General features: G+C 47.1%; 7 protein-coding genes across 7 annotated transcripts; 3 read left to right on the forward strand and 4 right to left on the reverse strand.

Moving 5' to 3' along the window:
* The first annotated feature begins 2,148 nt into the window (after nt 1–2,148).
* GGS22DRAFT_158869 (D-xylulose 5-phosphate/D-fructose 6-phosphate phosphoketolase) lies at nt 2,149–5,297 on the forward strand. The gene is made up of 2 exons (XM_047960700.1): nt 2,149–4,126; nt 4,187–5,297. The coding sequence occupies exons 1-2, from the start codon at nt 2,570–2,572 to the stop codon at nt 5,099–5,101; spliced, it is 2,472 nt and encodes an 823-aa protein (XP_047820690.1). The 5' UTR covers nt 2,149–2,569; the 3' UTR covers nt 5,102–5,297.
* A 176-nt stretch (nt 5,298–5,473) lies between these two features.
* On the reverse strand, nt 5,474–6,705 carry GGS22DRAFT_158871 (putative NADP(+)-dependent dehydrogenase). The gene is made up of 2 exons (XM_047960701.1): nt 6,550–6,705; nt 5,474–6,492 (listed from the first exon to the last, which is right to left on the reverse strand). The coding sequence occupies exons 1-2, from the start codon at nt 6,664–6,666 to the stop codon at nt 5,707–5,709; spliced, it is 903 nt and encodes a 300-aa protein (XP_047820691.1). The 5' UTR covers nt 6,667–6,705; the 3' UTR covers nt 5,474–5,706.
* A 1,916-nt stretch (nt 6,706–8,621) lies between these two features.
* Nucleotides 8,622–10,293, reverse strand: GGS22DRAFT_118526 (glycoside hydrolase family 64 protein). Its single transcript, XM_047958164.1, has one exon. The coding sequence runs from the start codon at nt 10,097–10,099 to the stop codon at nt 8,786–8,788; it is 1,314 nt and encodes a 437-aa protein (XP_047820692.1). The 5' UTR covers nt 10,100–10,293; the 3' UTR covers nt 8,622–8,785.
* A 3,839-nt stretch (nt 10,294–14,132) lies between these two features.
* Nucleotides 14,133–15,358, reverse strand: GGS22DRAFT_199181 (uncharacterized protein; the record flags this gene model as incomplete). Its single annotated transcript, XM_047966253.1, has 2 exons — nt 15,211–15,358; nt 14,133–14,848 (listed from the first exon to the last, which is right to left on the reverse strand). The coding sequence occupies exons 1-2, from the start codon at nt 15,245–15,247 to the stop codon at nt 14,133–14,135; spliced, it is 753 nt and encodes a 250-aa protein (XP_047820693.1). The 5' UTR covers nt 15,248–15,358.
* Nucleotides 15,359–16,184: 826 nt separating this feature from the next.
* Nucleotides 16,185–17,817, reverse strand: GGS22DRAFT_118539 (ClpP/crotonase). Its single transcript, XM_047958165.1, has 2 exons — nt 17,221–17,817; nt 16,185–17,136 (listed from the first exon to the last, which is right to left on the reverse strand). Exons 1-2 carry the CDS (start codon nt 17,601–17,603, stop codon nt 16,527–16,529), a joined length of 993 nt encoding a protein of 330 aa, XP_047820694.1. The 5' UTR covers nt 17,604–17,817; the 3' UTR covers nt 16,185–16,526.
* A 161-nt stretch (nt 17,818–17,978) lies between these two features.
* GGS22DRAFT_118542 (ankyrin) lies at nt 17,979–19,174 on the forward strand. The gene is made up of 3 exons (XM_047958166.1): nt 17,979–18,519; nt 18,588–18,728; nt 18,777–19,174. The coding sequence occupies exons 1-3, from the start codon at nt 18,364–18,366 to the stop codon at nt 18,921–18,923; spliced, it is 444 nt and encodes a 147-aa protein (XP_047820695.1). The 5' UTR covers nt 17,979–18,363; the 3' UTR covers nt 18,924–19,174.
* A 2,639-nt stretch (nt 19,175–21,813) lies between these two features.
* GGS22DRAFT_158879 (M6 metalloprotease) lies at nt 21,814–24,501 on the forward strand. The gene has a single exon (XM_047960702.1). The coding sequence runs from the start codon at nt 22,316–22,318 to the stop codon at nt 24,359–24,361; it is 2,046 nt and encodes a 681-aa protein (XP_047820696.1). The 5' UTR covers nt 21,814–22,315; the 3' UTR covers nt 24,362–24,501.
* The last annotated feature ends 191 nt before the right edge of the window (nt 24,502–24,692 follow it).

Genomic DNA, 24,692 nt, shown 5'->3' on the forward strand with positions numbered 1-24,692 from the left:
GTCAAAATATGCCGATTTGTAGGGATATATGATGACTAATGCTCATAAGAATATCCATATCGTAGATCTTCGCGTATTGCTGAAAAACTCCAGAGAAATCTCCACTCATCTTTTTGGCGGTCGTCGGAGTTCAAACCGTGACATAGAACTTAGGAAAATTGACCCAACTCTCCTGTAATAAGCTCCGTACTTCCTAGCGGCGTTCCTTGTCTCAAAAGATCGAACAATCCCCAAAGTCAAATCCACCTACCTCGGCCGAATGGCATTCGTTCAATTTTCATGATACCTCGCGAATAGTATCTTCTTTCGTCAGTGTCGAATCCCCCTCATCTTCTATCCACCACGTGTGGGTTTTCTCGACAAATCAACTAATTGGTTATGATTGATTCGTCTCCCCGCTCGATTCGTGTACTTGATACCGTGCGAATTCAAGTATATTGCTTAATTCGCACTAAGACTTCATGCGCGTATCTTGCGTACTAGCTGTGCTAGGTATTCGAGATCAATCTCACGTCGCTATGTGTCCGAAATCGATAAGTAGAGAGTTGGAATCCTGTGGATCGATGGGAACAGTTTTTGCGAGAGAAATAATATTCTCATACGTGTAGGGACATTCGCTTCTCGTCGCTCTTCGAATTTTGATTGTCGTGAATCGGTGGTTGACGCGGAACTAATAAATCGTAGAAATCAGCACGGCGGCGCCGGCCGCCAGCCCAATACTAAACGCCAATTCCAACCAGGGGTTTTTGCGCTGCTGCCAATGATAGAATCCTTCATATCATTCGTCCGGACCTTCTCGCCCGGACCTTGATCTCACAGCCGCTCTAAGCTTGGCTAATGCCCTGCAGCCCTCAAGGTAACCGGATCTTATCGTGTGTCGTAGGGGGTTTTTATGTAGGTGCTTATGTACCTACCAGGTAGGTGGACAACGTAGCTCAACTTTCTTCGTGCTAAGAAACCAAAAGGGAGCTGCAAGTTTTGGAAGCGAGGGCGAGGAGATAGAATATTCTAAAATATGCTGAGCGATTAAAAACGTTAGATTGAGACGGAGGGGGAAAATGAATTGTTCACGGGAATAATTGGGATTTTACCAAAATTAGCGGTGGTCGCTCTTTGACGCGACAAACGATAAAGAAAAGGAACCGAGGCTCAAACTATTCTAATCGTATGTTTAATCGTTCGTATATTCTCTTCGTCTTGATGCTTGCCTACATTCGGACGGTAAAATTGTAGTCAATCGGGCCGCGATTGTCCATGATGCTGGATGAAGAAAGGGTTCTTCTTTTCTTCCAAGAATGCAAAGCCGATCCAGAAGCAACATTCGCAGATCTCCTACAGCCGGGGGTGAGTGAGAATATGCCCATTCATAAGTGCCAATCTAAACAGGCCTTAAGCCAAGCTTAGCTGGTAACTCTGATCAGGTCATGCATAGTCGACTGATACTCGCAGGAGAATAGATTTTGAGACCACGTGTGTTTCCTATACCATTCTATACTCGGTAAGGATGGGAATCTAGATCGAAAGAGATCGGTATTGTAGGAATAGGATACGTAAGGCGGGTAACAATCTGGATTCCAGCTGAAGGGATTCTTTGCAGTAGGGTTACAACTAGGGGGTGTGGTGATGTAACCGTGTGATTGGTTGAAAAGGACGAAGATGCATCGAAATGGAGATTGGGGAATGGAAGATGGAGACATCCGATAATCGATAAGAATGAAATGCATAAACGAGAAAGTCTCGAATTTCGGACGGCGGTCGCGGTCGATTGATCGGAGTTGTCGGCGCCCTAGAGAAGAAAGGATAAAATAATCCATGACGTAAAGTCGCCGTACCCAGGTACCTAAAGTACTCACTGTAGGTGCTTTTTAGGTGGGAAATCAGCCCACCAAGTCGTCCCACTCCACCGTATCCACCACTAAGCACCATCAAGATCCACTACGATGCCGTCCTCCGGATGCGAATCTGTGTAACTTACTTGACTTTCACTATTCTTTCCGCGCAGAACCGCTGCGGAACGTCAGGTAACTGCTTTGTATCAGGCTATGACCACGCTATAATGTCACAGTTGCACGTTGTTCTGGTTCAATGCTCGCTCAATACTCGGCTGCATATCCGCCGTCTTGGGTATTCCCATCCAACCTTTTTCCTCTCCCCAGTTCCCCAATTCCCACAATATCGCATCCCGCCGGATCCAATGATAACAACCACATGCATTCGTCTAGGCAGAGTCACTCACATGGGACGAACTAGACATGCGATGGCTAGACCCTGGATCCCAAAGCTGAACCCAACTGTCACCCTGGAGTCGTAATTCATTTATTTTCTCTTTCTCTATCTAGTATACTACGTAAGTGCCTTTGGTGCCACCCATATAAGTAGCCACCATCGTCAACTCTCTTCTGCCCCTATTCCAGTAGACCATCATCACAACAAAGCACAACTTCACTCTTATACACAGCTTGAGTTACTTCTCAGACTTTCTAGAGTCTCAAGCTCTCAACCACTTTACCCCTTTAATTGACAACTCCGATAAGTAACGTCAAGTCGGATACCCCCCTATCAATCCAAAATGGCAGATAGTCACCAGGCCGAGATCGAGGCCATCCGGCCATTCGGCAAGGCTCGATCTACCGTTAAGGGTGAGCCTCTATCCAAAGAGGAAATCGAGCAGTATACCGATTTCTTCAAGGCCAGTTTATACCTCAGTCTTGGTATGATCTATCTTAAGGAGAACCCTCTCCTAAGAGAACCCCTAAAAGTTGAACACATCAAAAAGCGGCAACTAGGTCACTTCGGATCTGCTCCCGGTCAAATCTTCACTTATATGCACTTCAACAGATTGATCAAGAAGTATGATCTTGATGCCATCTTCGTCTCCGGCCCGGGCCATGGTGCTCCCGCTGTCATATCCCAGGCTTATCTTGAGGGTACCTATTCCGAAGTCTACCCTCAGAAGTCTGAGGATCCGGAAGGCATGCAAGTCTTCTTCAAGCAGTTCAGTTTCCCAGGAGGTGTCGGATCACATGCTACCCCCGAGACCCCGGGCAGTCTGCACGAAGGTGGAGAACTTGGTTATTCCATCTCGCATGCCTTCGGTACCGTTTTCGACAACCCGAACCTAATCACCGTCACCATGGTCGGTGATGGTGAGGCCGAGACTGGTCCATTGGCTACGGCCTGGCACAGCACCAAGTTCTTGAACCCCATCTGTGATGGTGCAGTCCTTCCCGTCTTACATCTTAATGGTTACAAGATCAACAACCCCACTGTCCTTGCTCGTATCTCGCATAAGGAACTTGAGCAGCTCTTCATTGGTTATGGCTGGCAGCCGTACTTTGTCGAGGGTGAAGACCTCGAGACCATGCACCAGGCAATGGCCGCCACTTTGGAACACTGTGTTCTAGAAATTCGCAAGTATCAAAAAGAGGCTCGTGATTCTGGAAAGCCCTTCCGTCCACGGTGGCCCATGATCGTCCTTCGCACGCCGAAGGGTTGGACCGCCCCCCGCAAGGTCAATGGCCACTACCTCGGAGGCTTTTGGCGTTCTCACCAAGTACCCATCACTGGCACTACCACCAACCCCGCTGACCTCAAGACACTTGAGGAATGGATGCGTGGGTATGAGCCCGAGCGCCTCTTCGGCACAGAAGGCAAGATCTCGCCCGAATTGAAGGCTCTTTGCCCCACGGGCAACAGACGTATGAGCGCAAACCCAATAGCCAATGGTGGACTGGTTTCCGTACCTCTCAAGATGCCAAACTTTAAGGATTATGAAATCAAGGTAGATCAGGCTGGCGCTACCGTCGAAGGCAGCATGTCCAACTTCGCCAAGTTCCTACGTGATATCATCAAGAATAACCCGAACTCATTCCGTCTTATGGGCCCCGACGAGACCGAGTCTAACAAACTCGCCGCTGTCTATGAGGCCGGTAAGAAAGTGTGGATGGGTGAATACTTTGAAGAAGATGAAGACGGTGGCAATCTTTCGCCCTTCGGAAGAGTCATGGAGATCTTGTCCGAGCACACCTGTGAGGGTTGGCTAGAAGGATACATCCTAAGCGGCAGGCACGGTATGCTTAACAGCTACGAACCTTTCATCCATGTCATTGACTCCATGGTCAATCAGGTATGTCTATCAACTTACTAACTTGCTTCACCTCAAAACAGATACTAACAAGCTGTTTAGCACTGCAAATGGATTGAGAAGTGTTTGGAAGTTGAGTGGCGTGCCAAGGTTCCCTCGCTTAACATCCTCTTGACTGCAGTCGTCTGGAGACAAGACCACAACGGCTTTACGCACCAAGATCCTGGCTTCCTCGATGTTGTCTGCAACAAGAGTCCGGAAGTCGTCCGTATCTACCTCCCGCCCGATGGAAACTGTCTCCTTTCAGTCATGGACCACTGTTTCCAGTCTCAGAACTACGTGAATGTCGTTGTCGCAGACAAGCAGCCCCACATCCAATATCTCACGATGGCACAGGCTGTGGAGCACTGCACAAAGGGTATCGGCATCTGGCCCCAATTCTCCACAGATGCAGGTGAAGAACCCGACGTCATCATGGCTAGCTGCGGCGATGTCTCCACTAGCGAATCATTAGCGGCTATCGATCTCCTTCTGCAGCACTTCCCCGATCTAAAGATCCGTTGCGTCAACGTCGTTGATCTGTTCAAGCTGATCCACCACACAGACCACCCTCACGGTCTTACCGATAAGGACTGGGTCGCCCTATTCACAGCTAACAAGCCCATCATCTTTAACTTCCACTCCTACCCATGGCTCGTCCACCGCTTGACCTACAAGCGACCGGGTAACCAGAACATCCACGTCAGAGGTTACAAGGAGAAGGGTAACATCGACACACCACTGGAGCTCGCTATCCGCAACCAGACAGATCGATTCAGTCTGGCCATCGACGCCATCGACCGCATGCCACAACTAGGAAACCGTGGCGCTACCGCTCGGGATGCGCTCAAGAGTCAGCAAGTCGCCGCTTCTGCCTACTCATTCGAGCACGGCGTCGACCCCGATTTCCTCAGCAACTGGTCGTGGCCTCAGGAGACTCTGAAAGACAGGGTAAAGAAGTTGACTCTCTCCAGCTAAATTGTTGCAATCATGATAAGTTAATAGATCGGGTCTGGGTAATGTTGAAAAAGGGTGGTTTTGGGTTGCATGAATAGGTGGTGTTTTTCCGGCTTTGGTTTTTTGGGCGGGTGTTTTATTACTTGATACGATATGTGAATCTCTTAGGAGCTATATATACCTTATTTTTTTCAATATTGAAAGATATTTACCTTGACTGCTTGATTCATTCTTTTGATGAGCTCATTTTGTTTATGAATTGGTTTACCAATTGTTAGGTAACTAAAAGCGGGGGCTGGGAGACAGAACATCGGCTTATCTAAGCAGAAAACCCCCACTTACTCCACCGTGGGGTAGATTTCGCGATCTTAAACTTCTTCCTGATCAGTGGTCAGAAATTCGATCTTTTCTAATAACATCTTGTTTTAGCTTTTCCTGGCTGATTCTAATTTAGGAGGTCGATTTTTTTCTAATCACCCAAATAATCTGCTGGTGAGAATCTCCTCATTACATGTGCGGAAATGGCCACCCGAAAACACCACTGGTCATCAATTGCCCCGACTGAATATCACCAGCCTGCGACTTAAGCTCTTCTACGTCCCAATTAGCCCATACCGAGCGACCGTTCAAGAACGCTCCCTCTGGACTGGAAAGCCAAACCAAAAAGTGCGCTGGTAGTTCCACTGGAGAGCGATGTTGATTAGCAAGCCCCCTGTGACGCAAAATGCAACATTTATATGTATCGCCTTGAGAAGAGTAGGTAGGTACAACTTACATGTATCCAGAGGCAATCGACTAGGATCCCCACCCGATTTTCTGAGAATGTCGGTGTCGACCATGCCTGGATGCACGGTCGCGGCGAAGATGTGCGGTTGTTCGAGAGCGAGGAATTCCATCAGTTTCACCTGTGCCAGTTTCGAGATCATGTAAGATGATAACGGGACGAAGTTCTTCGCTGGCGCTGTTGCCATGCCGGATGTTAGGGTTAGGATCGCGGTGTGCGATGGGTTGGCGGTGGGGAGAAAGGACTTGATGGCTATGAATGCTCCTTTTATGTTGATCTGGATTGGGGTAAGATTGGTTGGGTTGGCTAGGTTGAGGGAATAGGGGTGGTGTACCTCGAAGCCTTTCCACCATTCCTCTGTATCCGCTGATGCCATCGGTCCGGGGTCGGAAACATAGCCCGCGGCGTTGATTAGGACGTCCCATTTACCAATGGACGCCGCGGTATCTTTAATGCTTGTTTCTCGGGTTATGTCTACTGCGTGGACAGACACAGAGGTGTTTTCGTTGGCTGCCGTAACTTGGGACTTGGTATCGTTTAGCAACGCTTCTCTGCGACCCAAGAGAGCGACATGAGAAGCTCCGGCGGCAGCAAAGGCTCTTGCAGTTTCTCGTCCAATACCGCTGCCCTATGAACAAGGAGAATGAGTTTCAGTTCAGGGCATTCGCAGCTGGGTTAGACTCACGGCGCCAATTATGACGATCCTCTTCCCTGATGCGCTGAGCTCTGGGCGACTCAGTGAGATGGCATCATACGTATCGTTGCGCCAAGTTGGTGTTGCGGACGGAACTGGGGGCTTCATCTTCAAAGAAGTCAATTGACGATTATATTAAATACTACCTATGTAATCGAGTTATAGGAAATTTTTAAAGATGATTGCAACTTCCTTTACATATTTTAATGACGGCGAAACCGGCACGACGTTCATTCTTATCTCCGCAGCACCCCGGAAAATAAGTAGGTAGATGTGTGGTTATACGGCAACTGCATCCATGATTCGCCCGCACTTTACGGTCACCATATCTCCGGTCGGTCAGCTTACCTAGGTAGCGATGCCTTAGTTTTATGGGCCAACTCATGGATCTTACCGAACCCACTCGTCGGACGAATAAAATGAATAGCTAGCCGTTTTTATTGGTGATAGTCTAGATTTTTGATTCGCATCTATAAAAAACAAGCTATCTAGCGTGGCAGTCCGACATGCTTCGGTTACTAGAGTAGGCTATTTGGAGAGATATCGTGGTTACACAAATACCCAGTACCCTTTCTTCTTCTTTCTCTTAGGTGGAGGGGCTCGCTTGCCTCTTAAGCGTCCGAATTGTATGGGGTTGCAGAGATATCGGCCGAAATTACTAAGCCGGGTGCGTAAACCCAGGAGACTTAGGAAAAGGTCGGAACTCGAGATGACTCTTCTTTGATATATTAACATATTTACACATTTCCCCATGAGAACCCTTACCTTACATTAATATTAAAGCTAACCACTGTAATTAGGACTAGTTGCAGCGCTGTTGTGCGCTGTAATACAGGGAAGTTGAGCGCTAAGAGGGGTCCTTGTAACTGGAGTACCTAATTTGAATAAAGGTCACTGTATTATAGTGAGTATTCTAGGTAATCAAGGGCTAACCTGGAAACTGCCCAGGTGATCTAATTGGAGGGGATTAATCAGCTATTTATAGCGGTAGCTGATCGCTATTAGTAATCCCTTTTCAGTGGAAACGGCTAATAATCCATTTTCAAGTAGTACAGTAGTGTACTAAATACAGGACTAAGGCCCTATAATTCAACAATGAGGTATGTTGTCAACTACAATAAATCTAGGTAACTTCATCATTATTAGGAGTATAATTGTGAGTTTGAACCCCTTGATTGAATATCTTACCTATGATTACCTATATGGCAGACATTGATGAAATCAAGCTTTGATCGGAGCTAGACATCACTATCCCAAAATATTACGCAGTACACGAAAATCCTTCTTGGACAACATCGAATCAGCAATTCCGAATATGCACATAGATTTAAATAAAACAATCACGCAATTGATATCTTCTAAGGTTATCTTCATGCTAGAAGTTCATTTCATGACGTACGTGAATGAAGAAGACGTATGTTCACGATGATGCCTCGTATTTGCCATATACAATACGAGGATAGAGAAGCTTATCGAGTCAACAACGGAACCGAAGGCATGCGGCTCGAATACGATGACGCCAGCAGGTAGCCTGAAGGTTGAAATATGCTTTTGATTCCACGCGACACCCTTGGTATTCAGCCTTATATATCCCGGAATAGTGCATAAGCGAAACCTTCGTACCTGAAAAAGTTCGTATTTGGGTGTCGGTCCCGTTTTGATACTCGGGATATATGTATAGCAAAACTCAGTACAATTCGGATCTTGATTCGTTTTTTCTTGCATTGCAAGACGTCAATGATTGCGTGTATTGAACTCATTTACACTAGGCTTTGGTGAAGGTGGGTGGATCAATCTTATCAAGGGCTTTGAGAGTTCAATGGCAGAAAAGGGGGGTTAACCTGACGAGTTGGCATAGAGAATGCGCCTGCAAGCACAGGTGTTGGCTACCAAGCAGAATAATACGATTTAGGTGTTTGTACAGAGGAAGGACCTTAATTGGGCCACCCGAGACCTTAAAACATATCACAACACTCAAGAGTCCAGGTGCACATAGAAGTCCGGAGGATATTGACTTTAGTTAACGAGCGTGTGTTATATGTGCGAGTTATATGTACATGATACCCAGATTCCCATAAATGCTATTGACAGAAAAATATATACATGAAAAAGGTGCTATATACAATTGCGGATTCATGACTGTCGCCATGATGAGTTCAGGGGCTGGTATCTATGCCAAGATACCAACCCCTTTTTCTTCAACTCTCATCGTTGAAGATTGGTCTCCTTAGGAAGTAAATCCACCAACAGCGAGCTGAAGAGTGTTAGGGTTAAGGCCTGCCACGACGCCGGCCGAGTTCTGGCCATCGGGGTTGACGTCGTCGTAGGAGAAGGCGTAGCCCTTGTTGTCGGTCTCGTACTTGTGCACGATGCGCCCGTAGTGGCTCGTGGGGCTCGTAGTGTAGTACTTGTCCTGGCCGAGACCTGGTTGGAGGTTACCGCCGTCGAGCAGAAGCGTGCTACGGAAGAATGCGGCGCAGAGGCGGGGAACCACGGCACGGTGGACGTCGTTGTCGCCATCTTGGATGCCGAACGGGCCCGAGTTGCAGCCCCAGATATCGATCATGGTAGGCTTAGGGTACGCGCGGTTGTCTCCTTTGCAAGACATTTTGTTGCCACTAGCGCGGCAGGTGACATTACCGGCGGCGGCCTGAGTGTTGATGGTTAGGTCTTGGCTGGTGTACTTGGTCCAGACTTTGTTGATGTAGTCGTTGTAGTAGGTCGACATGGCAGTAGGGTCAATGGATAGGTATAGGTTAGGAGCGAGGACGCGCAGCGGTTTTCCCTTAGAGTCCGTGATGCACAACTTGTCCCATGGCTGGCCATCCGCAGCCGCCTGTGTCTTCAGGTCTGAGCAGATGGAGGAGATGGCGTTCCCTTGAAGACCCTTGACTGTTTGAGTCTCGCCGCTGCCGAGTTTTAAGGTCATACCCATGACTAGACCGACGAAATCGACGAAGGAGATGTTGGCGTAGATGCCTCCCTTCTCCGTGTTGGTTAACTCGACGAATCCCCAGTTCACAGCCGCTGAAGGGTCACTCGGGTTGGCGGCCGACGGCTCGACTAGCTGAACTTGTCCATTTCCATCAACAACGGCGAAGAACTGAAGGTTACCTTCGGCAATCCATATGCGGCCAGAGCTGATGTAGTCGGGGAGCGTGAACTCGGTAGTCTGACCTTTAGCTTTCATCGGGAGAGCAACATTTCCTTTTACTGCTACTGGAACCTTGCTACCAGCAGGGTCGGGGTAATACCAAGATCCATTCGCAGAGAGCATAATATTAGCACCATTGGTATCTTTGCCCGACACGTATACATTTAGTTTTCCGCCGCCGAAGTTGTTGACAAGAGATATCTTGAGCGCGTTAGACTGGACCCTCTGTCCAGACTTTATAACGGGAATGTGTGTGCTGTTAAGTGTGTTTTTATCAGTGATAACCAGATCCATCTTAGACCCCGGAGTAGCAACAATCGGAGCAGCGATGGTTTGGGCGACGAAGGCCGTAGCAACAGCTACGGCTAGGTTGAAGAAAGCACGCATGATGTACTGTGTGTATACCCCGAATACTCGCAGGGAGGGGGCAGAGTTATTCTCAAAATGACCGAACGATAGTAAGGAGTGTGTGTATGTATGTACCTAATCTAAGGAATGGACGCCTGCGGCCTGCGGCTTTAGAGCGAGAGAGAGAGTGGACGTTCTGAAAGAGAACCGGTATATCCGTGTCGTACACCTAGGAGAACATCCTGCAAGAGAATCGTACGGGGTGCAGGGCCCGGAAGTTATATACGTAACGATGCTCTAATAGACAGGAAGGCTTTAACTTACAAGAAACGTTACGAACCTCCTCGTTTTAGTTGCATGGAAGTGTATAAGGTTCAAACAGACCAATGAGGGCGCAGAGCATCAGCGATGACCTTCCTTTTGGGGTCAAAGGATCTCCCAGAGTCTGAAACTAACCTCATGGAGGCGTTGCTGCAAGTAAGGCGAGTGAGCCTTGTCCTACTACGTAGTGTGGTTTATTTCATCCCATGTGTGCACTAGACAAGGGCTTTATTTCCGAGGGATCTGACGGGAGCAAGGGTATTGATCTGGTAGTCTTGGGAGCTCTGTTCCAAAGTTGGAGAAAAGAGAAATGCCACACAGCCGGGATCTATACTTTTAGCCCGCAGAACCTCCGTAGAAGCGCCCCTCTCTAACACTTTACCTTCCCTTAATTACCATTTCCAATTTCCTGGACCGCTAGTCGGCCAATAAGAGGTCAGAACCGGCTTCGACGCCACAGCTACACATTCGCATTAACTACCCTACCCCAAGCATACTAAGCCCACCACAAGCTTGAACCATCCGATTGGGAGCATGTGATATGATCGTGAGTATCTTCGTCGTACAAGCTTGCTATAGTAGCCTCAGATATGATGTTTCAAGCCTTTCTTCACCTACCGACTGCTAAACAGGAAATGTACGGAGCCTCGTTCTACGGCGTAACGTAGGTACTTACCTAGGCCTAGGACCTAGGTGCATTGATATTGGGAAATTTATATAGATACCCCAGATTCCGACTGGTTATGGCTTGTTGAAATTCCATTCAAACCCATTTCGTCTCTGAACATCTAATAATCCAACGCAGGGTATGCCAATATTCCCTGACCTGCAGCTATGAACGTCGTGACGATCACAGTCAGAGCCGCCTACCTTCCTCTATCGAAACTTTTCGGTGGCATGTAAGACCGAGCTGAGCTAACCCGTGACGATGAGACCAATTTGGCGGAACTCGAGATGCACCAACAGAGGCCTTAACCGTTCGACTTACTATTTTGAACTTATTCCGACGAAAGGGATAACGTATCTATCTGCGAAGAAACGCCTCGTGCCTCCTGTTTGGCGGCTTTGTTGGAGAGAGTCGGGCACTCGCATGGCCGAACGGATGTAGCCTGCTACGTAGCACGTAGTATGTAGTATTCGAAGAGGTCTCACGGAGTCTTCGGCAGCGACCATAACAGCAGCCCGGACTCCAAAGACCGAAACTTAGGTAGACACATCCATGATAGTTCGTCTGATATCTTAGGTGCAGCTGACACCAACAAACATCTCCAGCGACAAGATGACGGTAACATAACAGTAACATCTTATAGACTGGAAAAGGTTACTCTTATGCTGATCTGTTAGAATAAATTATTCCTCTCTCACAGCATCGGCATAATTGTCAAAATAGGCCCCTGATTCCGAGTGGAGAGAAAGTAGTAGCAGTACCTAAATTCCGTGTGGCTCTACTATTTTTAGGCACCGAGGAACAAATCGGCCCCGGACGACCCACATCATATATCCTCTGCAAGACGCCGCTGTAGAAAAAAGAATTGGGTGTCCAGCGTTGTTTTTTTCAATTTTTTCAATATGTTATGTTGGGTCCGCGCTCTGATTGAAACATCGAAAGGCGCCCAACAGCACGGGCTGACATTGATGACGAAAGTTATTCGCCGGAGCGAGACACGGCTAGGGACAGCGAAATTTCCGCCAATACAGCCATGCGCGTAAGACGATTATTAGTCGAGATTGGTCTATGAAGTCTTGAACGAGTAGGGGGACCGAAGCCACGACACGTGATATAGTGATCGTCGATAATTGTGAGTGTTCAGGAAGGAGAAAAAGAATATGAATGGACGAAGCGTCGTAAGAACTTTAGAAGAGTGCCTTGCCAAACAATCTATATGCTTGCAGTTTTGCTTTTTTCCCTTGGTACGTGGCCCCCGAGTCGTCCTATTCTTCCGTCCCCGCTGCCGATGTGACGCTGTTCCTGCAGCCCCCGACTTGTCACCTACCTGATCGAGCCTATCAAAGTCCAAAACGACCCTATGCCAACCCGAATATTCTGCAGTCGTCCGACTACAATGAGACATGCTTTAATTAAGGTTAAGTGAGCCTTCGCCTCTCACAGTCTTCCTACGGTCCTCCACTCGTTTCCATTCGCTTATGTATGTCTGGCATTTCTGCTTAGCCTGTCGCACATACATACATAGTACCCAGTGTCCGTACATAGATTGGCGATCCGGGGCACGGTACCTACTGGTGGGAACATGGTCCGGGGTACAGAGCATTAATGGGAGCGTACGCTATCGAGCGGGCGGGTGGGTTACGCCAATCAATGATCCGCGCACATCACTCAGCTCCCATTTCGAAACGAATTTGTTTCAACCGGGTCAGGGTCGGAATCGGCCGAGGCAAAACCACTACGGCGTAGCTATAATACTTCACCTAAGACTCAGCTTATTTAATACAAACCATCACCAACCACATCAACGTGAAGGTAGATAATTACCAGTAGCCAAATAATGCGAATATCGCAACACCACTATTTTTTTATTGCTCACCACATATCGACACCTTCACTTTCTACAGAATATTTATTGTACAATTGACAATAAGTAAATGTTCGTAGCAAATATTTGTTAGGTAGTCCACTTGGACTTATTAAAGGATCAATCCTCTAGGTATCGACCTACCTAATCCAGAGTCGTGTTAGTGCCGCTTATAGAATTAGAAATAATCACCGCCTAGAAAGTTATTATTTGAACAAAATCCCAAATCTCCCAAAAAGAACTAACAAGAGGATTCACCCTGCCGAAAAATAGGCAATCACTACAGGGCTATCCTTCGTGAGACTCTCAATATTCCTCTGCTGCGGTACGACATATCCACGCGACAAATATTTATAGCTTCGGATGACGATCTTGATTCGCCTTATTGAGTCCATATATCTATGGTTCATCCTGCAAGAGAATATTCAGCTCTGTGCCTCTGTGTTGCCTTGTTGCAATTTCGCGTTTTTAACCCTTGACCAATGTGTGGAATTTGTGCGTTCGGGGTCGACATCGTGTATCCCTAAGAAAGCGTACATATTTATCTCCAAAATAATGCGTTGGTGGTCTGAGATGTAAGAATATTGTCTGAGTACTACTTACTTACCTACCTAGTAAAAGTCAATATAACTACAAGTGGTTGACAGAAATCATGTCAGACACATTTTGAGCTTGGGTAACACAAACTTATAGTTGATTTCCAGCTCTGATTCAAGACTCTTACCAACATTTTGGGGTTGGAGGTAGCAGTCTCCTACCTAGGTAGATATCTTGCAATGTTACATTTTTCGGTGATTTTATGTTTCGTCAACTACTGAACCGCCCTGGATTTGATAGGGATATTGTAGATCAGCAACGCAGTATCGTAGGCAATTTCGGGAAGGCCGCGATCCCCTCCCTATCCCTTGCCGAGCTAGAAATCTCGTCGAGTTGGGGTAGTTCAAGGATATGATGAATATTACCATACAGGTGCTCGATATAACCTCTTAGGGGAGCATACTAGGTGGTATCTGATCCAAACACCGCAGGTATTTCATAGATATGGTAAACTCTGCACCGGATAGAACCTCGGCTCGGAATCGGGTACGGACATGGTACTTGGGGGATCTTTCATAGTTAGTTGGGCTTGATGGTATCAATAGTATCTTGGGGGACCATCTCTGGAGGCGTATCTAATAAACTCGTAAAATTCTAACCCGGGTTATAGATTTGTGGTTTACTTAGGCATCAGTGTGACTTCGGGTGCATGTGCTAACCTGATCTTCTTCCTGACCATTAGTAGCATCCTCCTTTGCGTTGTCACTTGCTTTAGTCTTATGCTTGGGGTTTGCCTCCGCCTTCTTATGTTCTTCGGAACCTTTGAAAACGACGTGCTTTCCGTTCGTGTCATTACCCCTTTTCGCTTCTTCCCTTGCCTCTGTTTTATCGCCATCAGTGACATCGTCAACTTCCTCAATATATTCATCGTCGTTGAGTTCCGCTTCACCCTTCCCTTCATCCCCATTCACCTGTTCTCTCTTCTGCTTCTTATTAGCCTCCTTTCCACCCTTCTTCACCTCCTTGCCCTGCTCATTCTTGGTATGAGGCCCTTCGTCATCTCCCACTAGATCAAGGTCGCCATCAGCGTCTTCCTCACTTACATCCTCACTCTCATCATTCTTTCCATCATCCCCCCGTGCATCCTTGTCGGGATCCTGACCCTGTGCCTTGCGCTTCGTACCCCCTTTGCCGTTCTCGCTGGCCTTCTCTTCGACAGTAAGTTCTGACGACCGTTTAACCACATCATTACCCGATCTCTCCACGCGGACAGCAGGATTTCCTGGGTCAGCTTTTCTTTTCACCGTGTTCCCGCGTTGTGTCTCAATCTCGATTGCGCCTTTTTCTTTGGTCTCAGCTACCGTGCCTGCCGGGGCACCGCCGCCCCAGGACCAGGATACTACATAACATCGTTAGTTAAAGGTTGGACTTGGACTTGGACTTTTTAAAGTGAATATAACAACTTCTCCGTATATCAAAACGTAGAAAATATGATATCGGGTGGATGAAAAGCGTTGCCTTGCTTAGAATGGAGCCAGAGTGAGTGCCCCATGTGCCAATGCTACCGTATCGCACTGTGATTAGAACTATCCCCTATGTTACACAACTAGCTTCCACAGCTTGCTGTAGCGTGTGTAAGTTCCCTGTACAGAGAGAGTAGGGGATAACTTGAGTGTATAGCCCAATATTGTAGTACCAGCACATAGGACACCCGTTCCAATGTCGTTCTAATATATGTGATGTAGGAATCTGGTGGTGTACCTTTATCGCCTTCTTCTGGTGCCTCGTTTTTTCCCATGGCGTCAATTAATGGCAGATACGATGCGTCGTGATTTATGAGTTGAAAATGAGTTTAGTGTTAGACGGCTAGGTACTAGGTAGACTTTTGCTGTAACGCACCCCCGAATGCAGCTTCGCAATAGAATAAGTTTTCGTATTGTGTTCGAATTGTGTAGTCGAATCGCTATTATATATGGACAATTCTTTGTCATCTTACCTCATTGCGTCACGTTGATCATGATTCATCATCGCCCTAGTGCGAATATCCTCGAAAGTTAGATCGATTGACGCAGATCAGGGGAACCTTGATCTGCATGACATTCAGAAACATGCGCCATTTGCATACCTACCTCCACACAGATGTTTAAAGAAGCTTGTAGAGCTAAAGCAAGGCTGCGGTGTAGTGATTTGTATCTGCTCGCTCCTAGAGCAGACAGATTCCATAAAAAGCAATTCCAATCTCAAGTACTGATTTTTGGTAATGCAATCACTGATACCTATTTAAAATCGAAAGATCCGACAGATGGATTGAAGGAGATTCTCGAGTTTGCGAACGACAGATTCTTCGAGCAAACAGTAGGTACAAAGTATTGTCTCAGGGGGTATCACGTGAGTAACCAAAGTTCCAACATACCCCCTTTCTCCAACTTCTAGAACACGTGACAAAGGGGAGTCATCAACCAGTGTCCGATTGGGCGTTGTCGACCTCGATGCATTTCAAAATCGTATTGCTATTAGTCTAAACAACCCAAAAACCTCCATGGTGTTTAAACTACAGGTACCTCATAAGAAAGAATGTCATCGATTACTTCCTTTTAGCTATATGAAAGCTTGCGTACCTATTAGTTGCTTACCTAGCACTAGGGAATCGGCGAGAAATGCGTGACTTATTTTAGTAATTAACTGGAAAGTGAGGCTCACGATGTGGCGTACTACCTATAAATTTGGTGCTGAATGAGATGTTGTAAGGGGGAAAAGCGCGCACTAATTTGGGTGAATCTCAGGTAAATCTAACGCAGTCCCGGAGGCAATTGGTTCAACCATTAGCGCAGCTTTAGCGGAGTGCAAGCCATTTGATTAGTCAATCTTCGCTGTCATGTATGTTGTCACTTACCGTCGGTATACCAAACACACCGAAGGCATAGGCTTCGCAGCATGAGCTAAAAAGCGTCGTATACGTCATAGACCAGTTAACACAGATGAAACCAAAACCTAGCAAATAGACCTTCGCATCCAAATGCAGCTGTGATCATACCATCATGTGAAATGTCCTAGAACCCTCAACATCACATACCCCCTCACCGCCCCTTAAAAACCGGCCTCCTCTTCTCCCCAAACGCGACAAGCGCCTCATCCCTATCCTCAGTCCTCACCACCCTCTCATACGCCGCATTCTCCACCTCCGGCTGAGCCCAACTAACCGCCTCCAGCGCAGCCCTAACCGCCACCGGTCCGCCCTCGCAAATCTCACTCGCGAGCCTCACGGCCTCTGCTAACGTCGCGTTCCTCGCGCGCGCGGGTAATCCCTCCTCTTCCTCTCCTGCGCCGTTCTCCTGCGCAACCCCATCCCGCTCATCCTCGGGCAACACTTCTACCAAACGGTCCGCGAGCCCGAGGAAATATGCTTCAGGGGCGGATACCCGGCGTCCGGTGAGGATTATATCGCGTGCGCGGGGTAGCCCGATCAACGCGGGAAGTCGATATGTACCGCCGGCGCCGGGGATGATGCCGAGTCGGGTTTCAGGGAGCCCGACGGTGGCGGTAGATGCGAGGACGCGGAAGTGTGTGCATAGCGCGAGTTCGAGGCCGCCGCCTAGGGCGAGGGAGGATATGGCGGAGATGGTTGGGATAGGGAGGGCGGAGAGAGAGGCGAATGTGCCGCGGAGGACGGAGAGGAATTGTTGCGTTCTGGAGGGTTGGTAGGCTGGTGTTAGTTATCGATCGAAGTATGGAAGTGCCTGTATGCGAGGTTTTGTTTGTGGTGGTACTTACTCTTCTTCCGTGAACCCGCGTCTTTCTTTTAAGTCCGCGCCGGCGCAGAAACTCGCGTCGACGGCGCTGGCGAGGATCAAGGCCCGGGTTGGTCCCTTGTCATCTAGGCCCGCGGCTCCTCCAAACCGCGGAGCTGGGGGTATTTCATTTCCTTCTAATGTATATTGCGATCGGACATCTTCGACTTCGGCTCGTAAGGAGGCTAGGAGGGCTTTCGATATCGCGTTACGCGCTGATGGCCGATTGAGCTCGAGGATGCGAATGTGGCCGGTGTTAGAGGTTGGGAGATTTGTGACTCTGATTAATGGGCCGGCATCGCTAGAGTATAGGCGTAAAAAGCGAATTTGCGGAGAAATCAATCGACTATTCAATCGCGGTGGCATTATTCTGATGACAAAATCGGTCTGCTTAAACTGGATAACGTGGAGGTTCAATTTGTACTAACAGGTAGAGATGATGTAGTACTAGGTAGTGAATTGAATGGATTGATCTACCAGAATTGCTATATATAGAAGATTATGGTTGGTCGTGTCAATGTGTTCACAAGATCGCTGGTTAGAAAATGTGTAGAAGTGAAGAATGGTGCATGAAAGAAGGTTTCAACGTCAGAGGTAAAGCTCTAGGGCTACTAGGAGGGGATGACGATAGCGGGTATGGTACCTCTGATAACGGATTACAGCGGCTATTAGCGGGGAAATCATGTCCCACCATCAGCGTCTACTCATACTACACAATTCCATATACGCAGGTCTTTTAACATTCTGTTTGATATCCATAAAATAGATGTGCTACGGTTTTCTACGCTGCGTAATTGAAGTTATTTGTGAGTAAAAATGGACATCTGATGTGCATCGGGTTAATTGTGAGGAGTACGAAGTACGGAAGACCAATTAAAGGAAGCTAAAATCATCTTACGCGGTTTCCAACCGGCAGTGACGGGTGTAGTAGTAGGGTGGGTAGCACCGCCGATGTCATCGCAACCTCCCCACCTATCCCCGGAGCTTACTCGGCTTGCATCTTTTACATCATTCCAAAAGGAAACAACAATCCTATTGGAAATTTAAGCTTAAAGCATATTTCTTCTCCCTCCGAATTTCTCATTCATATATCTTCTCCCCATAACCCATATTCAGTTTCTCCACAATGGCTTCTACAGACTCCTCAACCATCCCTCCAGAGGTCATCGAGTTTGCGTCTCGGATGTACAATGCTGCACGAACTGGCGATAAAGACGTATTCGAACAAGCATTGCCGAGAGGATTACCACCTAACATGACTAATGAGAAGGGAGATACTCTTGTAGGCAATCATCAATTATCCATCAAATATTCCGCGCCCATTGCTGATCATCAAACGCATACTCAAAGCTTATGCTTGCGGCATATCATGGACATGCTGATCTTGTCAAGCTACTCATCCAGCATGGTGCCGATCCAAACCGGATAAATGATAGAGGCCAAAGCCCTCTAGCCGGCGCTATTTTCAAGAAGGAAGATGCTGTTGTCGAGGTTCGATACCTCTTATTAAGAGATTCACAAATACTGATAATTCCGTAGGCATTACTAGAAGGAGGTGCTGACCCAGAATACGGCTCGCCTTCCGCACTTGCATGCTTAGCTATGTTCCAGCAGCAGGATAAATGGGGAGCTAAGTTTGAAGGGGCCCCTGGGAAAGGCAAGGCTGGGAAACCCATATCCGAGTGAAATCATATCAAACATTCACAAACTTCTAATTTAGATTCTGTTGGGAGAAATAGATGAAATTTTTATTTCTAATCGAGGACAAACGAGATCTTAGATTGGCAGATGAATGAAATAATCTAGCGTTAGGTGCGGGATGGTCATAGGAAAGAGAAGCCAATCTTCACATTTAGCTTAACATTCTTTTCAAAAAAAAAGCAGTATTCATTGACTACCAATACATCGGTAGCAGAATAAAGATGATGGTACCTTAACGCTTACATAAGTGTTACATAGGTGGGAGTTCTATTAATAGTAAGTATGAATAGGGGGGTTCTTGTGAAGAACTGCCGTCGTAATATTAGTATATCTATACAAGCATATCACATATTAGTAAATCTTTGGTTGCTCAAATTTTTGTATTTGCAAAGAAAATACGCCTTTGCTAAAAAGGACCATCTGTGCCCTTCCGTAATGTTCTAAGAGGGGATATTGCTGAAAGTACCAGCATACTATATGAGAACGGTACAAGGTACGTGTTTATATGCAGGTATGCCCAAACTTCAGCAAAAACTTTTCTTATTACAACTTTTGCTAACTTATCATGTGGTTGAAATTTCACTATAATTAAAATTAACAGACACGTCTTTATGTCAATCTCAAGGTAATTCGTTAACAACTATCATATTCAGATATTCGCATTTTCTTTTTGGGATCCGGTTCATGATTTATTTATATACTCACTTTTATTTGCTAAATACGCAAGTGTGATTGTACCTAGTAAATCGGAAAAAAGCGTTTCTCTCGGCGGCTTTTAATCAGAGACACCAAAAGGTGAGACCAGCAAGAAGTCCAGATACCTGTCTGCCAGAATTGTCAGTGATCGTTGCGGTCAACGCATGGGAGAAACAGGAATCACGATAGTCTCATTGGAGGAGCTCTCGTCTTGCATCAAGAAGTTTCTATTGGGCTAGGTTGGCTCCACCGCCTTGAGAGCAACTTGAAAATCGCATAAGACGGAGCTACCATGTACCTACGTGATGGCACACTTTTCATATTTTCTTTTATATCTCGGCATCCATCAACAAACTTCACCTTCTGTTCCCTACTCCTTCAACTTCAGTTAAAACCTGAGAAACTTTTACGGAAGATCGAGACGTACTTTGCAAGCTATTTCTACATCGGTATTATATACCTTAAGTACCTACCTAGTTGTTTATTCGAAATATCTTTTTCGAATTATTCGCCTCAAATACCTTCAGCCTGATACCCCCAGACCAAGAACTCATCATTGAACATACCGACACAATGTTTGTATATCCAATACGTACCTATCTTAATAAATGAATAGTGCCAAGTATCTAACAATTATATCTATCCTAGGTGTACTTGGGAGACAACAGTCAGTATTGTGGTTAAGCTTAATGGAGAAAGAAAGGAGACAATCAAAACTGTGCAAAAGGATTGCGGTAAAGTGGTGTGTGCTACGTCTGGTTCATATATCCAACCAGCAGCTCAAGCACTTTTGTAACGGCAAGCTATAATTATTCAAAGAGACGGCATCTTGAATTCCTCTGATGGACATTAAGAGGCAACTGGTTTGGTCGGGTTAGGGGCTTATAAACGAATTAGCGTATCAAGGCTCTCGCGAGTCATATATATGCAATGTCTTGGTAACATACTTAGATACTTCTGATCACACTTGCGAGTTATTAGGTATTTTTATCTATGCCTTTTTGTATCCGTTGGAAGCCCTCGATACAAGTAATACTGCGAACCTCAATGTCCCCTATTCTGACTCCGAGGGTAACCCGACTATGTTAGCGGTGTTAGTCTCAAGTGCTGGAGTCAAACATGGCAGGTACCTACCTACCTACCTACCTAGTTACGCTATACCTCAACTCGAGGCACTCAGCCGGTAAATCCAAGTCATTTCTCATGATAATAGGTACCACGTAGGTGCCCACGATGGGGGCGAAACTTTTGGCCTGGGTACATACCTAGGTAGCTAAGTATCGGAGAATTATACAAATTGTTATGGCGTACTTAGTATTTACTGATATGTTCCCTATGCATGGTTACCTGCACCTAGCTTACTTAGGCTAGACTCGCGGGTACCGCCTTTCTTCGCATATTCCGGTCCTTAACCGAACCACTTTAAAAGTGTATTATGCCTTTTAAGGGGAGCTTTACTTATTATAGTTAGCCTGAAAGTGAGGCTCTACTAATTTTCGTATCAAAAAGAGTCCAATAAGGGATTTTAAAATAATAAGAAGATTAGTAAGAATTTAATAAGTACTTAACCTGAAATGGTTATTGGCTCGTAAAAATTTTACTAAGAAAAGAGTAAAAACTGTTATTAAATCATCCCCAGATTCCATTAGTTAAAAACGGTTAAAGCAATTTTAAAGTGGTTCGGTAAAGGACCGGAATATGCGAAGAAAGGCGGTACTCGCTTCGCGTCTTGTGTATATCCCAATCAGAAGCTGGGAGCCAAGTCTTCTTTCTACCTATTCATTCGGTCGGGAATTTGATTGGCTTTACCGATTAGAGGAACGGACCCGAGGGCTTGTTCGATGATCGTTTAGGTCCTATTACCTAATAGTAGTATTTACAATACCTATTTTTCTTTTCATTCATTATATTTTGTCAGATACACTGCTCTAACTTAAGACTGAAATGAAGAAAACCTGCCGACCGGTGTGTACTTTGTATCTTTTTTCGATTGTCTTCTTGTCACGTGTTTTAGATTAGATTGGGATCAATCCAGGTGGTCTGTGCTATATACCTATCAAGCTGTCAGGTCTGTGCTCTAAAGACATTGTCCAAGTTTGGTTGCTCACGTGACCTTCCTGAGACAAGATGAACTTTTCCTTTTCGTAAACTTTATGTTTGTTCGTAAGAAGTTACATTTACTTAAAATCAAATCAATTGAATGCTCCATTCTCATACATTTCCATTTGCTTCATGAGCGAGTACCTTTTAGCGCAACAGCACCATCTACATAGGATGTTTTCCAGGCTGTTAACCAGGTTCTCCGCACACATCGCACTGTCGCATGCCCTATCTTCGCCAAGTATAAAAGTCCAGGTTCACCTACCCAATCCAGTAGGTAGTATGTAAACAGCAATGATAAGCACCGTAGCTGATTCCGGCATATCTGCCCTGTAAAACGAAGGCGGGAATGCAACAGGGCTATAATGTTGCCTAGAAAATAGGGGAAACCAAGAAGACATGCCTTTTCAGTTAGCAAGCCAAGACATTTTATGATCGGCAACACAATTAATGTCGTGCTCATTAGGATCACATAAAAAGCTCTCATGGCCCGGTGGCGGCTGTCTAGCTTTCTAGCTTCCTTCCTTCACGTCCTATGATATTAGGGGCGCGAGGGTAGATTCTGGTCTTGCACAATTTGGATGATGCATTTCACGAATGCACGCAAATGCCGCCAGACAGTCCTCACGACTGTCTTGGCCGGCGCGTTTCTGGCGAGATACACTCGCGCTGGACCAATTGTCGCACGGAGCGAACCGTTCCAAGTGCTTGATCCGCAAAATTGGGTAAATCCGGACAACATGACTTGGGCGGACTACAAAGTGCCCCCAGGAACATCGTGGAATGACCCGAGCCGCAAGGGTTCTAATCGGAACTTCAACATCGCCCTCGTCGCCGTCGATTACCCGGATATGCCCTTCGTCATCACGCAAGCGGTGAACTCGACCCCGTTCGGGAACCCACAGCCGATTCTTTCCGGTTTGAACCGCTCAGAGGTACCAGCTTTCTACCGGGATTTCCTCAATAAGCCCCAGGACCTGAACCACAATCGTACTTTGCACGAATACTGGATGGAAGATTCGGGAGGCCGTTTTGGCGTGGATTTAACTGCCTTCGGCGCATATCAGCTCCCCAGCCGCTCATATCAATACGGCATAGACGACGAGCGAGGAGGATTCAATGAGGGGGCTTGTCCTACAGCAGGGCCATGCTCAATCGACCTACGAACAGACGCCCTAGGGGCCTGGCGCGCCGACGTAGGTAACGAGACAGCCAATTCGTTCGAGCTAGTCTTCATCCTGTCCGCGGGTCAGGACGAGTCCTCCACGTGGCAAGAATTCGGAGAGATTAAGTTTCAGACTCCGCAGGATGTTCCGGATTCTTTCGGACCTCCGGGCGACGACGCGTTGCCTAATTACGCTGAGACGAGATACGTGAACTGGACCTCCTGGGCAGCCGCAAGCGCAATCTGGCCGAATGCCGGGGGCGGCTCATCGACACAGGCGGAAAGCTCGGGAATGTCAACTTACGCGCACGAGCTAACCCATCTCCTCGGCATCGGCGACAACTACAACAACCCGTACGGCAACCCGCCGCGTCGCGCGTACACAGGCCCCTGGTCCATGCTATCACGCGGCAGCTTCAACGGGCCAGGGGGTCCCCACACGCGCTGGCAGATCCCCGCAACGCAAGGCGGCTCCCTCGGCTCACTGCACACGATGGGCGACAAAATGCGCATCGGCCTCGTCGCCAACTCCAGCGTTCTCATGGTCTCGCGCTCCGCGCTCCCGAGCTCCGGCCCCGTCGTCGCCGAAATAACCGCGCGCTGCATCAACCCCGGCGAAAACGAATTAATGGGTCTCCACGTCATCATGGGCGACGACCTCTCGCCCTCGTGTAATACCAGCACAGACGCGCTGTGCGATGGCGGCGGGTACAATAACTACGATATCGAAGTGATCGACCGCATGGGCGCGGACTCGTTTACGCCGGACTCGGGGGTCATGATTAGTAAGACGAAGGATAGAGATAATGCGCCGTTTCAATGGACGATTGATGCGAATCCTCAGGATATCGATGTGATTGATTTCTTCCGCCCTGATGGCACGCCTTCCCCGCTGAGTATTGGCGATTACCGACAGCTTGCTGATGCGCTGTTCCATGCGGGTACGGACTCCGGGAGTGAGTTCGAGTATGTTGATGAGGCGAATAGACTGCATTTTTATATTGTGGATATCCGCCGCGATGATGTTGGTGTCTTGCATTATACCGTGGGTGTACGGTCGTTGGATGGTAGTGGAGCTAATACTTATGGCGTTGAGATGGAAAAGGGGCTAGTTGCGGAGGGGCCACTTGCTAGAGCTAGTGTCAACGGCGTGACTTGCGCGTTTCAGCTGACGAATTCCGGGTCTTATACGGCTATCAATGATGAAGCGCAACACCCGCAAGACATGTCCGCGTACTTAGGCTCGGATATCTATCGGCTCAGCGCGGAGGTCGACGGCGAGGGATGGACTGTAGGGGTGGTGAACGCGTTGGCCACGGTAAAGTTCGGTGCGGTGACCCCTGTTAACGTAGCTGTTAAGGCGGAAGTTGAGGCAGCTGGCACGGCGGTTGTTAAGTTGACTGCTACGTCTGAGTCTGATCCGACTGTTTCTATTACGCAGGAATGCCAAGTCAAGAAATGAGAGGATAAAGAGTTGTAGAATGGTCATTATAAATAATTCTGGGGTTATATGCCAGGGAATCGAATGTGACTTTGTTTGATCTCAATATCTATTACATATGCATGTCATGTCATCCGTCATGTGCAATAAGCAAGACTCGGATCAACTACACCAACTACACTAAGAGGATACCTTATTAAGTAAATTAATCCTAATCCACCAAATCCTCTTGTAGAGTGAATTATGGTGTACACCAAAAGCTCTTAGTGGACGTTGATTGATTGGTGTACATCAAAGTGAATATGGCCCACTTTTCTGGTTTTTGTTTAATAAAGCCATTCCCAAATACGTC

The sequence above is a fragment of the Annulohypoxylon maeteangense genome, assembly GCF_022496945.1.
Source record: "Annulohypoxylon maeteangense strain CBS 123835 unplaced genomic scaffold GGS22scaffold_5, whole genome shotgun sequence".
NCBI lineage: Eukaryota > Fungi > Ascomycota > Sordariomycetes > Xylariales > Hypoxylaceae > Annulohypoxylon > Annulohypoxylon maeteangense.